Genomic DNA, 12,020 nt, shown 5'->3' on the forward strand with positions numbered 1-12,020 from the left:
GCAGCTCTGCTTTTATTGCTGGACGCGCGCCCCTCCCCCCTCCTCTCCGGGGCTCTGCTCAGACGAGGGGTCCCGGGGGAGGGGCTGAGGGCGCTGTCACCCCAGCACCGGCTCCCCGTCGCGTCCGTGACCGTGGTCGCCTCTCCGGCTGGCGGAGCTCGGCCGCTGCGTGACTCGCCGGAGCCAGAGCGCGTATCTGGGGACCTTGATGAGCAGGAGCGGCCCGGGGCCCTCGGGGGGCGCGGCGCCCAGGAGGCCGGTGAGGAACCAGGCACCGCGGTGCTCCCGGGCCACCGCGCCGCCCGCCGCCCACCGCGCCGCCCCGGCCGCCGCCGTGCCCCGCTCGCAGCCCGTCCGCGTGGTCACCGTGGCGTTGAGGGCCCGGCCGCACTCCCCGGGCTCCACGTGCGTGACCGGCAGCCGCGCGGGCTCCAGCTCGGGGCCGCGGAGGGTCCAGCCGCCCAGCACGCCCGGCCGCGGGAGGAGGACGCGCTCGGCGAAGTCGGCCTCGGCAGTGCAGACGGGCCGCCCGGCGTCGGGGCAGCGCACGGGCCGCGCCAGCTCCAGCAGGGCCACGTCATTGTCCCCCGTGTCCGCCTCGAATCTCGTGTGCACGTGGACGCCCTTCACCTCCACCGCCGGCGGGGCCTCGTGCGCCCGGCAGCGGGAACCTGGAAGGAGGCCGGGGGTCAAGGTGACTCCGTGCGCCCCGCCGCCCGGCTCCTGCGCGCAGGGGACAGGGGCTACCCCACGGAGGGGCCTCTCCCACACTCTCCTCTAGGAAACCCAGCGAGGTGTTCGCGGGGGCGGGGGCGCGGGCGCGGAGCGCAGTGCGGGTTGCTGAACCGGTCGGAAGACTAGGAAGAAATTAGGAGGAACCTCTCCAAGCCAATCAGAGCTTGGCTTTTCAGATGTCATTTTCTAGGCTGACGTTCTGTTGACTGAAAAATGTCTGGGGATGGAGCGTGTATTTGCGGGTCCTGGGAATCACTGTGGAGCAGTTCACAGCACAGCCCAGGCCCCGGGGCGGACGGGGATCTGAGCTGCTCCATGTCGGTGTCAAATTAAGTGACAGTTTCATCAGCTGTGATTTCCTCCTTAGACTAAATACTCCGCATTTGTCTGCTTGCTGTGCCCAGAGTTCCACTAGGCATCCCCGTTGCTTTATGACTTTATGAGTGATCTCACTAGTAGGAAGATAAGCTCAGTCTGTACTGCATTAGAAGCAAAAATTCTAGATTAAAATTTTTATTTCTACATAGGATAGTTTTTACTTCCAACGTGATCTTATAAAAATGAATGATAGGGCTTCCCTGGTGGCGCAGTGGTTAAGAATCTGCCTGCCAATGCAAGGGACACGAGTTCGAGCCCTGGCCCGGGAAGATCCCACATGCCGCGGAGCAACTAAGCCCGTGCGCCACAACTACTGAGCCTGCGCTCTAGAGCCCGCGAGCCACAACTACTGAGCCCACGTGCCACAACTACTAAAGCCCGTGCGCCTAGAGCCCGTGCTCCGCAACAAGAGAGGCCACCGCAATGAGAAGCCCGCGCACTGCAACTCGAGTAGCCCCGGCTCACCGCAACTCGAGAAAGCCTGCACGCATCAACGAAGACCCAACGCAGCCAAAAATTAAAAGATAAATAAATAAATAAATAAATTTATTAAAAAAGAATGATAAAATACTTACTTGTTTTCACACTAATGTTTCTGTACAAGAGTGAACATTTTGCTGTTGTCAGTACAAAATTGTCCTGTATTAGAACACCTCCACAGAAGTCTTCTCCTTCGGAATTTGTTAGTTTTACCTTTAAAAACCAAACAGACAACAAAGAGTTGGTCCCAGTTTGCAGGATTCCGGGCAGTATAGTGTCGTGGTTAAGAATATGGGCGCACGCCCCTCCAGCCAGCCCAGCCCAGCCCACCCACTGCTGAGGCCGCCTCAGCGCACGGAGCGGAGGGGCGAGAAGGGGTGATTGACGGACACTTGGAAGATGGACGGACGCTCAGGAGGACAGACAGCAAAGGTACGGTCCCGCTGGGGACAGATCCCCACCCCCACCCCGCCTCTCACTTGATGTCCCCTCCCTCGGTCCTTTCGGGTCCGCTGGTCACTGAGCTCTGTCCGTCGCCTGGCCGGGCCTCCACCCAGCGGCCGAACGCTTCTGCCCGGCTCCACCTGCTTGCCAGCGGCAGGGCGGAGTAGACGCGTTCTGCGCATGCGCACACGCGCACGCACGCGGGGCTGAGGCAGCCCCTTCACCAAAGGGCCCTGTAAAGCTCTCTGTCGACCATGGTGGTCGCTGTGGTTACTGGGCGCTTGAGATTGACTGGTCCAAGCCAGGATGTGCTCCAAGAGTAAAAGGCTGTACACCCCAGAGGGCAAAGACTTAGTAGAAAGAGAAAATGTGACTGTCTCTCATTTTTTACTATTCATTACATGTTGAGATAATATTTAGATGTATTGAGGTAAGTAAAACACACTATCAAAATTAATTTCACCTGTTTTTACTTTTATGCACGTGGCTACTAGAAAATTTAAGTTACGTCTGTGGCCGATATTGTGTTTCTATTGACAGGGCTGTTCTAAAGGACAGATGAGGCAAAAGGGGATGATCTGCATTAGGGGCCTGGGATGCAAGGAAAATGCAAAACGTAGGTAAATCCAAACCCATGTTGGCGGTATGATTAAAAATAATACTTATTTTGTGGAGTTACTAAAAAAGCAAGAAAAGAATAAAATATTGGTCAAAATAGCAGATGAGCCTAGTGGGAGGTGCTTGAAATAATTTGGGAGAAGGGTAAACATAATAACTTCAGGTATTGCTAAGTTAGATATGAATGTTTCAGTGTCAAGAGTGGTCACTGGATGAATAGAATGTTTAGCTTCCAAACCAGGCAAGGGAAAAACAGGAAAATAACAGAAATAGTGCCAAAGAAGAGAAGTTTCCTGAACACGGCAGTGGAGCTGGACTCCGGCCAGCTGGTTGTGAGCAGGGCCCGGGCCTTGCTCTGGCTCTGGACCCACCATGTCCACCCGAGCGCTGCCAGGATGCTTATCTTCTGAGAGCAGTGACATTGGAAACGGTTTTTGGACTCTAAGAAAGGCCTTGGATGGCTGTAAATAAAACTCTATGTTTTTATTTGGTGCAAATAATGAAGACACTGAAGCTGTAAGTTCAGAATGAGAAAGTGCTTTGAAGTGTGATGTTGAGATTGTAAGTAGTTCACCTAAATCAAAGACGGTGGAGACGACAAACAGGATGAAATTTGTAACAAAAGATTAAAACACGTTCATAAAATGTTTCTGTTACCTGCCACGGGAAAGTCGGAAGGTCCTGCTCGCATCCCTGTGATGTCAGAAGGCACTCAGAGCTGAGGGCTCCGCACGCACACCTGTCTTCATTGTGACCACAGGAAAAGAAAAGTCAGTGCCTCCCAGGGCAGACGTCGGGTTTATCCGTGGCGCTGACCCTTCAGCCTATTCCTGGATGCCCACTAGGTTGAGATAATTCGTGTAGACACAGAGCAGGTGAGATTAAACGACCTGCTCTCAGAGACCGCGGAGGCCCCGGGCAAGCCCAGCAGGGGACTGGGAACCCCTGGCCCAGCCACAGCGGAGGAGAACCCCCTGCCCAGTCACAGAGAAGGAGAAACCCCCCGCCCAGTCACGGAGGAGGAGAAACCCCCCGCCCAGTCACGGAGGAGGAGAAACCCCCCCCCCGCCCAGTCACGGAGGAGGAGAACCCCCCCCCGCCCAGTCACGGAGGAGAAGAACCCCCCCGCCCAGTCACGGAGGAGGAGAACCCCCCGCCCAGTCACGGAGGAGGAGGTGGCCTGTCAAGAGGTCCCTGCAGGAGGAAGCCCAGCGGAGGGGACTCACCGTGGGGGATGCAAGATCTGTGGTCCTGGCCCAGCTTATGCCCCTTCGCACAGCTGCACGTGTAAGACCCCGGCCCTGGGTGGCAGAAGTGCTGACACCCATCCGTCCTCAAAGGGTGACATTCATTTTTAGCTGAAAAGGGAAAAAGGGAAAACCAGACATGTTACCCTGGAAATCGCCATTCTGAAATCTCCTTGCGCACCGGGACTCTGGCTTTTCATTCCCAACGTCGCCAGGGGAGCGTTTGGACTCCCGCGTCAGGAAGGGGCGTGGAGCAGTCAGGGCTGCGTCCTCAGAGCAGCAGCTCGGTTGCGGGGCCGGGTCTGCAAGTCCCTCGCAAGGATCCGTGTTTCCCGGCCGTGGGCTCACTTCCCGCCGCAGCAGCCGCTCCCTTTAAGGGGCTTCTTCCAGGTGGGCATTGGGACGGGGGAGGGGACACGTGCGGGATGAAGCCGGAAGCCCTGCTTTGGCGCGAGTTGCACTTGGGGCGTCCACACAGCACGGGGCGGGGCGCTCAGGAGGCAGCTGGAGTCCAGGGATCCAGGCTGGACGTAACGTTCGTCCCGGAAACGGGCTCCGCGGTGACCCTCGGGAGCGTTAAGCGAGTTTACTGCTGCACCAACGACCACTGACGGGAATTGGCGCCGCCCACCCCCCACGGATACAGTCTCACAATGTTGAAGGGACATCAGCTGATGAAGCTGCAGGCCGGGTCACGCACCCACGACCCAGAGAGCCGGGTGCGGTCCCCTCATAGGCTGACCCCCCAGGCCCATCACCCCCAGCGGGGTCAGCCGGGCCTCGGGAGAGCGGAGAGGAGATCGTGAATGGTCTGGACGGGGCGGGGGGTGGGAGGAAGAGGAGGGGACCCCACGGGGGAAACAGGGGGCCGTTCACAAGGTGTGATTCCCGGCGGAAAACCGGGTTCCCACGGGCCTCCTCCTGCTCATCCCCGGGGCGGGGCTCGGTGCGGCCGGGGCGGGGGCGGGGCATGAGGCCGGGGGGCGGGGCGGAGGCCGGGTGGGGGGCTCACCGAAGGCGCAGTCCCGGCCGTCGTAGCCCGGGGCGCAGGTGCAGGTGTAGCCGCGGATGCTGTCCTGGCAGGACCCGTTGTTGAGGCAGGGCTGGGAGACGCACGGGGAGCCGCCTGCCGACAGGGACGTGAGGACACCCTGCGGGTAACACCCTCCGACGTCCCTCCAAGACCCCCTTTCCTTGCTGGGCGGCCGCGTGACCAGCGCCGGCGCCTCCTCGAGCTCCCCTGTCACCGTGGTCCCCGCAGGGACGCCCAGCATCGCCCAAGCCTCGCCTTCCTCAACCGGGTCTGACCCTTCAGCACGAGGCCCAAGGGAGCCCGGGAGGCCGCTCCAGCTTCCCCCTGATCCCGGCGGGGCCCCGGGGCCTTTCCCACCCTAGTCCTCGTCCTCGTCCTCGGGCAGTGCCAGCCCCTTCCTTTGGGTCAGGGGTCCCAAGAGCCCAAGGCTCGAAATCTGGAATCCACTGGCCTCAAGTTAGCAGCCCTCGTGAGCCAACTGCCTCCCCTGACCTTAAAGGGAGGAGAAGAGGAAAGAATCCTGGAGTAGGTGGAGGAGACACTTACCCAGATACGTCTTCCAAAATTCATCCTGTACAAGAGAAACATAAAAGTGTTACAAATGGGACATCTGTTTTTCCATGTTTTCTCCTGTGGCTGGGCTTGAAAATAAAATGTTGATTTTATTCACTTCATAGGAAAATACTGGTTGAAACAAAGAATGTAAAATTCTTTACATCTACTTAATATCATCTTTAATACACCCATGTCCCATGTCCCATTCAGTATTTATTTACAGTGACCCATTTGAGGAAGGGAAAACAGTCTAAGACGTGGCACAAACACCACGGCCTCCCGAGGCCCTTTCCCCTCCCGGGCCTGTCTCCATGGCCCCGCTCTGCAGAGTGCCTGATGCAGATGTAAAAAATTCACGTCACTTTTTCTGTTTTTATAAGCCAATTCAACAAGGATTAAAAATTTTAAAGTGTGTATGCGGGGGGGATGTTAATTTGGGGTGGCGGTATCTAAAATTAGGAGAATTACTCAGACTTAAGGCCTGGACGGTAAACATATAAGTAATTGCATCTCCCCAAATCATACTTGGACTTCTAACAACTCAAGCACAACTTTACCAGGAAGTTTTAATTTCTCTTAGTTTGATTAAAGATGGTCTATTTCATTTTCTTATACATGGGCATTTAAGAAATTATGATTTTAAAATACTTTAAAAATATATTAGAGAAACGGGTCAACATTTTGTTCAGAATCACCTTTAAATATTGCTGCTTAAATATGTAAAACTGGGAAGTCTTTATTACATATTTTACTATTCTGAAATATTTACACACAAATATTCAGCCCTTCTGTCTCCTGATTGATAAGCTTATGAGTAATTGAGAATGGCAAGGTCTCAGTTGTATTATTTAGAGTGTATGTGTTGTCGCTTGTAATCCAAGTTATAGATTATGAGAGATGTTCTTACCATGTAGGCATCCTAGGGAGGATCTTTGCATTGCTGATACATTGAAACAATTACATCTCTATTAAAAATACTAAATTCTGTCAGAGTCCTGTCAAGCTGCGTGACCTCTGTGAGGAGTCCGGCTACTCAATGTGCTAATTTGCTTAATCTGAAGAAAGAGTTTAGGTGGTGGGACTGAGCTGCCATCCCGGGTGCCCCACTAACTGGCTGGGGAAAGTGATTTCACTTCTGTGTCTCTGTTTCCTCATCTGTACAATTAAGATTAGGTCAACCTCCCAGGTAAGTAAATAGGTTAATTAATTTAGTTTAGTCTCTTTGAGAAAATACGTCCTCTAAGGCAGCGGAATAATCAGAAAGCATGTGAGTTTGTGGCAGGGGGGATACATACAGTGGATGCGTCATTTTCAAATACTTCTCTTGCTTCCTCATAGACACAGATTTCTTCGTAACATTCCTTTTCTAAATTTCCCTCAAAGAGCTCTTCCAAAAGGTAGGAGCTGGCTCGTTTCCATCTCACCAGAACTTCATTTGCTTTTGAGGTGGGAAGAAACACTGCAGAGCAAGACAGGCGTGTAGGCGCCTCAGCGTGGGTGGGCAACCCAAGAACTCCCACCCGCGTCCTGAGGGCCAGGCTCTGCGGTGCTGGGAGGGGCAGACCCAACGGTTGACCCTCAGACCCGGGAAGAAGTTTACCTCCTGCTCACCACGACGTTGGGCCCCAGGCCCCTTACGTGCAGCCAGGTGAGTAGGAGTGAGCTTAGAACAGGAGGGTGGGAGCCCGCGAGGAAGGGGTGGAGACCGGGCTTGAGAGGCTGCCCCCTGGGCAGTCCTCTGCCAGGACAAGAGCCCCCGATTTCTAGCTGGGCACACGGCTGCGCGGACAGACTCCCCTGGTGCTAAGGGTGGCCGCATGGCTGAGCGCTGGCCACCAAGATGCAAACAGAAGGGCTAGGCAGCAGGTTCCTGGGAACCTTCTTGAAAAAGACAACTGGCGTGGCCCTTGGCCGTTTCTTTGTCCCTCCCTCCATCCTGCTACCTGGGACACAGATGTGATGGCTGGAGCTCTAAGTGTCATTCTGGAATATGAGGATGAGGATCATGGCGGGGAGGACTGAGTAGAGCCTCCTCATAAGGACACCAGTCATTGGATTTAGTGCCCACCCTAACTGAGGATGATCTCTTCTTAATTAATACACCTGCAAAGACCCTATTTGCAACTAAGGTCACATTCTGAGGTTCTGGGTGAACATGAAGTTTGGGGAACACTGCATAGATGGTGTCCACAGATTTCTCCACTGTGAGGAAGATGTTTTGGGATAGGAATGTCCTGTCCCCCAACAGTCTTTAGCCGAGTGTTTTCAACGTCAATGAAGTAGTTTTTCCTGAATCAGTTATTACCATTTTAATTGCAGAAGAGTGACTTTACACCCTTCCTTCCTTCTGCACTTACTAATCGGCATTCTGCTGTAAAGGAGAATCTTTTCCCTGAATGCTTTGTGTTGATTCATTTATTGAATGGATTTTAAAATTCCAATGAATATTTTTTCCATTTCAGAAGTTCTGTTTGATTCTTTTTCACATCTGTTTGGGCATTTTAACGTCTCCTGTTTTCTTTCTTTTTTTTTTTTAAGAATTACTTTTTTTTCTTTTTTTAATTAATTAATTTATTTATTTTTGGCTGTGTTGGGTCTTCGTTTCTGTGCGAGGGCTTTCTCTAGTTGCGGCGAGTGGGGGCCACTCTTCATCGCGATGCGTGGGCCTCTCACTGTCGCGGCCTCTCTTATTGTGGAGCACAGGCTCCAGACGCGCAGGCTCAGTAGTTGTGGCTCACGGGCCTAGTTGCTCCGCAGCATGTGGGCTCTTCCCAGACCAGGGCTCGAACCCGTGTCCCCTGCATTGGCAGGCAGGTTCTCAACCACTGCGCCACCAGGGAAGCCCTCCTGTTTTCTTGTTGTATCTCTATCACGTCTCCTGTGTTCTGTGTCTGGGTATCAAGGTTTTTGTGAGTCTGATTCTACTCTTTTTCCTGCAAGTTTCTGGTTGTCTTGTTTCCTTGTGTGTTTGGGTTTTTCTTTTACCATGAGAGGCCCCAGGTTGAGAAGGGAGCCCGAGGCAACGAGGACCCATGTCTCCCCCCGACGTGACACTGGATTGTTGGGGTGTCACTGCAGTCACAGGCAGTCGCCGCAGACCCCTGGGCCAACTGCAGTGACTGCTTCTCCGGAGAGGTTTCTCTTTCTCCACCCAGCACCAGTGTCCCGCCGGGGAGCTTGTCTCTTTCCTCCACGTGGTGCCAAGCGTGGTCTGAGCTGGGGTGGGGTCTCCTCCTGGGTCCCCTCGGGCCGTGTAGGCTCTGCGCCTGGGGCTGCGAGGTCCCGGGTTCCCAGGGGAGCCAAGGGTGGTGGGCGTGCTCCACTGCCTCGTTCATTCTTTTGCTCCCGTTGGTCTTTTCCCTTGTGCCAGGCAGGGGCATGTAGCAAACATGGGATAAAATATTTACTCTGCTTTCAGTGTTACCGGGAGGGTTTTTCTGGGTATCTGATCTATGGCCCCTCCAGGACAGGGTTTCACGAGTCCTCGTTTTGTTAGGCTGCGTCAGCGGTTTACGTCGTACACGATTGTGCACAGTTGTACGAGGTTGTGAGCTGTGTGCTGCCGGGGGCGGGGCGGGGGGGGGGGTCTCTTACTGAGGCCTCATTCCGAGCTTTGGGTTTTATTCTAAAGGTTCGACTGACTGTAAGAGGTATCTGACGTCACCCTGTCTGCTGCGTGGAGGGAGGGAGGGAGGGGGGCAGTGGCTGGAGCCTTGGCTGAGGTGGGCAGCGCAGCCGAGAGAAGTGGATGCAGGCCCTGCGGTCACGAGTGTCCCAGGACATTTAGGACATCGAAGGAAAGAGATTATGATCATTTAAATAATATACTTATTTAACCCAATAGATCCAAAATACTTGTTTCAACACACAACAATTGTTAAAAAAACTATTGAGTTTGCATTCTGATTTCTGTGCTAAACCTCCGCAATCTGGTGTGTTTTGAGCTCCCGGCGACCTGACCTTGGCCGCCGGTTGGGTGCGGGGGGCGCATTGGCTGCGTGGGCGGCAGGGCTCCAGGGCTCCCCATCTGCGGCCGCTGGTTTGGGTCTGAATGCGAAGGAAGGTTGAGGACGGGGAGGGGCCCGCGGGCGGGGGGCATGGAGGGGCTGGGGTGCCCTCCCGGCTCCCCCAGAAGCCGTGCCCTACCCAGTCCTGAGCCCCGGACCCGGCGGCCGGCTCCACCTGGGCCCCCGGGGACCCCGAGGGACACGGTCACTTCCAACATACTTGTCACGAACGGCGAAGAGACGGGGAGCTGGGCTCAGATTATGCTGGTCCCGCCGGGGGCCCTCGGCTCCCAGCAAAAGCCCCCGACCCACCCACCCGCAAGCCTGAGTCAGAGAAGATGCCCAAGGTGGCGCCTACCTGCGGGCTGGGCGCCGCGCGGGGCCAGGAGAGCGAGGAGGGCGAGGAGGGCGAGGAGGGCGAGGAGGGCGAGCGGCCCGCGGCCGGCCATGCTCAGCCCGCGGCCAGAGGCCCCGCCCGGCTCGGCGCGCGGCGCGGACGGGAAACCGACCCCCGCAGAGAAAGGCGGCCCGCGGAGGACAGCGGGTTTATTGGATATTTTACCGGATAATTCAGTGTCCTAAATAGAGGCTTCAGTCCTGTCTTTTTCTGTTTAAGGCGAAGAGAGGGGAAGACAGAGAAATGAAAGGCCGAGGCCGAGAGGGACGGAGCTGGGGCGGCTCCTGGGGAGGAGGGAGGAGGTCGGAGGTCGGAGGTCGGGGGTCGGGGGTCGGGAGCCATCCCCCGGGAACCGGGCCTGGACCGCGGGGGCGGGGAGACACAGGGGCACGTTTCGCCGTCAAGGAAAGCAGAGCAGATAAGGCGGCACAGCGCGGTGGGGCTGTCTTGGACAAGCCGGGCGCAGAGGCTCCCTTTGGGGGGGTAACCCGAACAGAGCGGGGCAGCGACCCCCTGCCCGGGGGGGCTGAGGCAGACCCTCGAGGGCGGGCGCCCACCAGGCCGGGCCAGCGGGGCTCCTGTGAAGGGCTGGGGAGCCCACCACCTCCCGGTGAGACCAGCCCTCCTGGGGCACCAAGTGCCACGGGGAAGCGGGCCTGGGGGACGCTCGGGAAGAGCCTCGCTCAGCACCACGAGGGGTAGATACTCTGACCTCCGTCTGAGGGGACAGCAAACTCATCCCCCCTCACCGAGCGGGTCAGCACGGGCCCCCCCTGTGGGCGCTCTGCCTCTGTCCATCTCAGTCTCTGACTCTCTGTCTCTGTCTCTGTGTCTCTGTCTGTCTGTCTCTCTCCCTCCCTCCACCGGCAGCCCGCACCCCGGGCTTCCCTCCTGTTAAGGGGCCCCTGACGAGAACCCGCACGGTGCCCTCTCTCCCCGCATCCTCTTGGTTTCCTTCGAAGGCTCGTGTAACGTGTTTTCCCAGCTGCTTTGTTCTTTCTGACGTGGGCACCTCGGCGACCAGGGCTGAACCTCGTTCTTGGCAGGAGCCCTGCTTCCCCTCCGCGTCGTCGGTGAGGACACACCCCCGCTCGGTGATGCGCCCTGGGCTCTCCTGATGCAGAGCTACCCCGTCCTGTTTGTAATTCAAGTTGCGCTGGGCGATGCTCAATGCTCGGGATGACTTTCCCCAGGGCTCTGGTACCTCCATCAGGGTCTCGTGGTGGCTGTAGTGAGGGTCCCTCTAGAACGGAAACGTCACCCTCCAGCCCCGAGGGCCGGGGGCTGCACCTGCAGCGGGCGGAGGCCTCCAGGGACCCTGCCTCTGCAGGTCACCGGCTCTCTAAGCCCGCCCCCTCCCCCTGCCACCCCGCAGCCATACAGCCGCTCTGCCCTCCCCCCTCCAAACGCGGCTCTGTCCCAGGTGTGTCTTCGCCCTCCCCCCTCAGGGACCGCGGGTACAGGTGAGCGGTCCCTCACCCTCGGGAGGGACAGTCAGACCCTGACCCCCCCCCCCCCCGCGGCCTCGTGGTTCCTCACGGTCGGCTTCCTGCTCACGTCTGTCCCCGGAGGAGACTTTCTAGGGGACATGCAGTGGAGCGGGACGGACTGTGCCCACAGGGCACAGGCCTGGTTCAGGTCCACCTGGAGACAAGCTTTGAGGCAGGTGGTCCCAGGGCCCGCGGAACCAGCATCCGTGCGACCCAGACAAGCAGCCTCCCTACAACGCTGCCCGAATTCCCTGTGGAACCTCACCGAGTCCAGCTCTGTTTCCCAACGGGGAAGGTGCAGCGCCTCGGGCGGTGGGGACCCCTCTGCCCTCCGCTCCCGGGTGCCCAGCTCCCCTTGCTCTCTGACCCGTGGGCTCGGCCCCGCTGCTGAGAGATGCAAGCCTGGCGGGAAGGAGGGCTCCCCCAGAGCTCCCTCCGGACCCCAGGCAACCTGTGGGCTGACAGCCCATCCAGGTTTGCTCTGGACAGAGACCCCCGTCCCTAGCACGCAGGGCCTGGCCGTCCGAGGCCTTCTCGGCCTTTCCATCCTTCACTGGCTTGACCGTTTCTGGGAAGCCCGTTTGCGTTGATTTTTGCAAACGTGCAGATCTCCTGTTTATACAACTGCCCAGCCAG

The 12,020-nt window shown here is 57.2% G+C and overlaps 1 protein-coding gene across 1 annotated transcript; it reads right to left on the reverse strand.

The window, feature by feature from the left end:
- Positions 1-5: 5 nt before the first annotated feature.
- Positions 6-9,948, reverse strand: PROZ (protein Z, vitamin K dependent plasma glycoprotein). The gene is made up of 8 exons (XM_061170956.1): positions 9,856-9,948; positions 6,786-6,949; positions 5,482-5,506; positions 4,915-5,028; positions 3,882-4,013; positions 3,313-3,398; positions 1,689-1,806; positions 6-671 (listed from the first exon to the last, which is right to left on the reverse strand). The coding sequence occupies exons 1-8, from the start codon at positions 9,944-9,946 to the stop codon at positions 97-99; spliced, it is 1,305 nt and encodes a 434-aa protein (XP_061026939.1). The 5' UTR covers positions 9,947-9,948; the 3' UTR covers positions 6-96.
- Positions 9,949-12,020: the final 2,072 nt, after the last annotated feature.

This window comes from Eubalaena glacialis, chromosome 16 (assembly GCF_028564815.1).
Source record: "Eubalaena glacialis isolate mEubGla1 chromosome 16, mEubGla1.1.hap2.+ XY, whole genome shotgun sequence".
NCBI lineage: Eukaryota > Metazoa > Chordata > Mammalia > Artiodactyla > Balaenidae > Eubalaena > Eubalaena glacialis.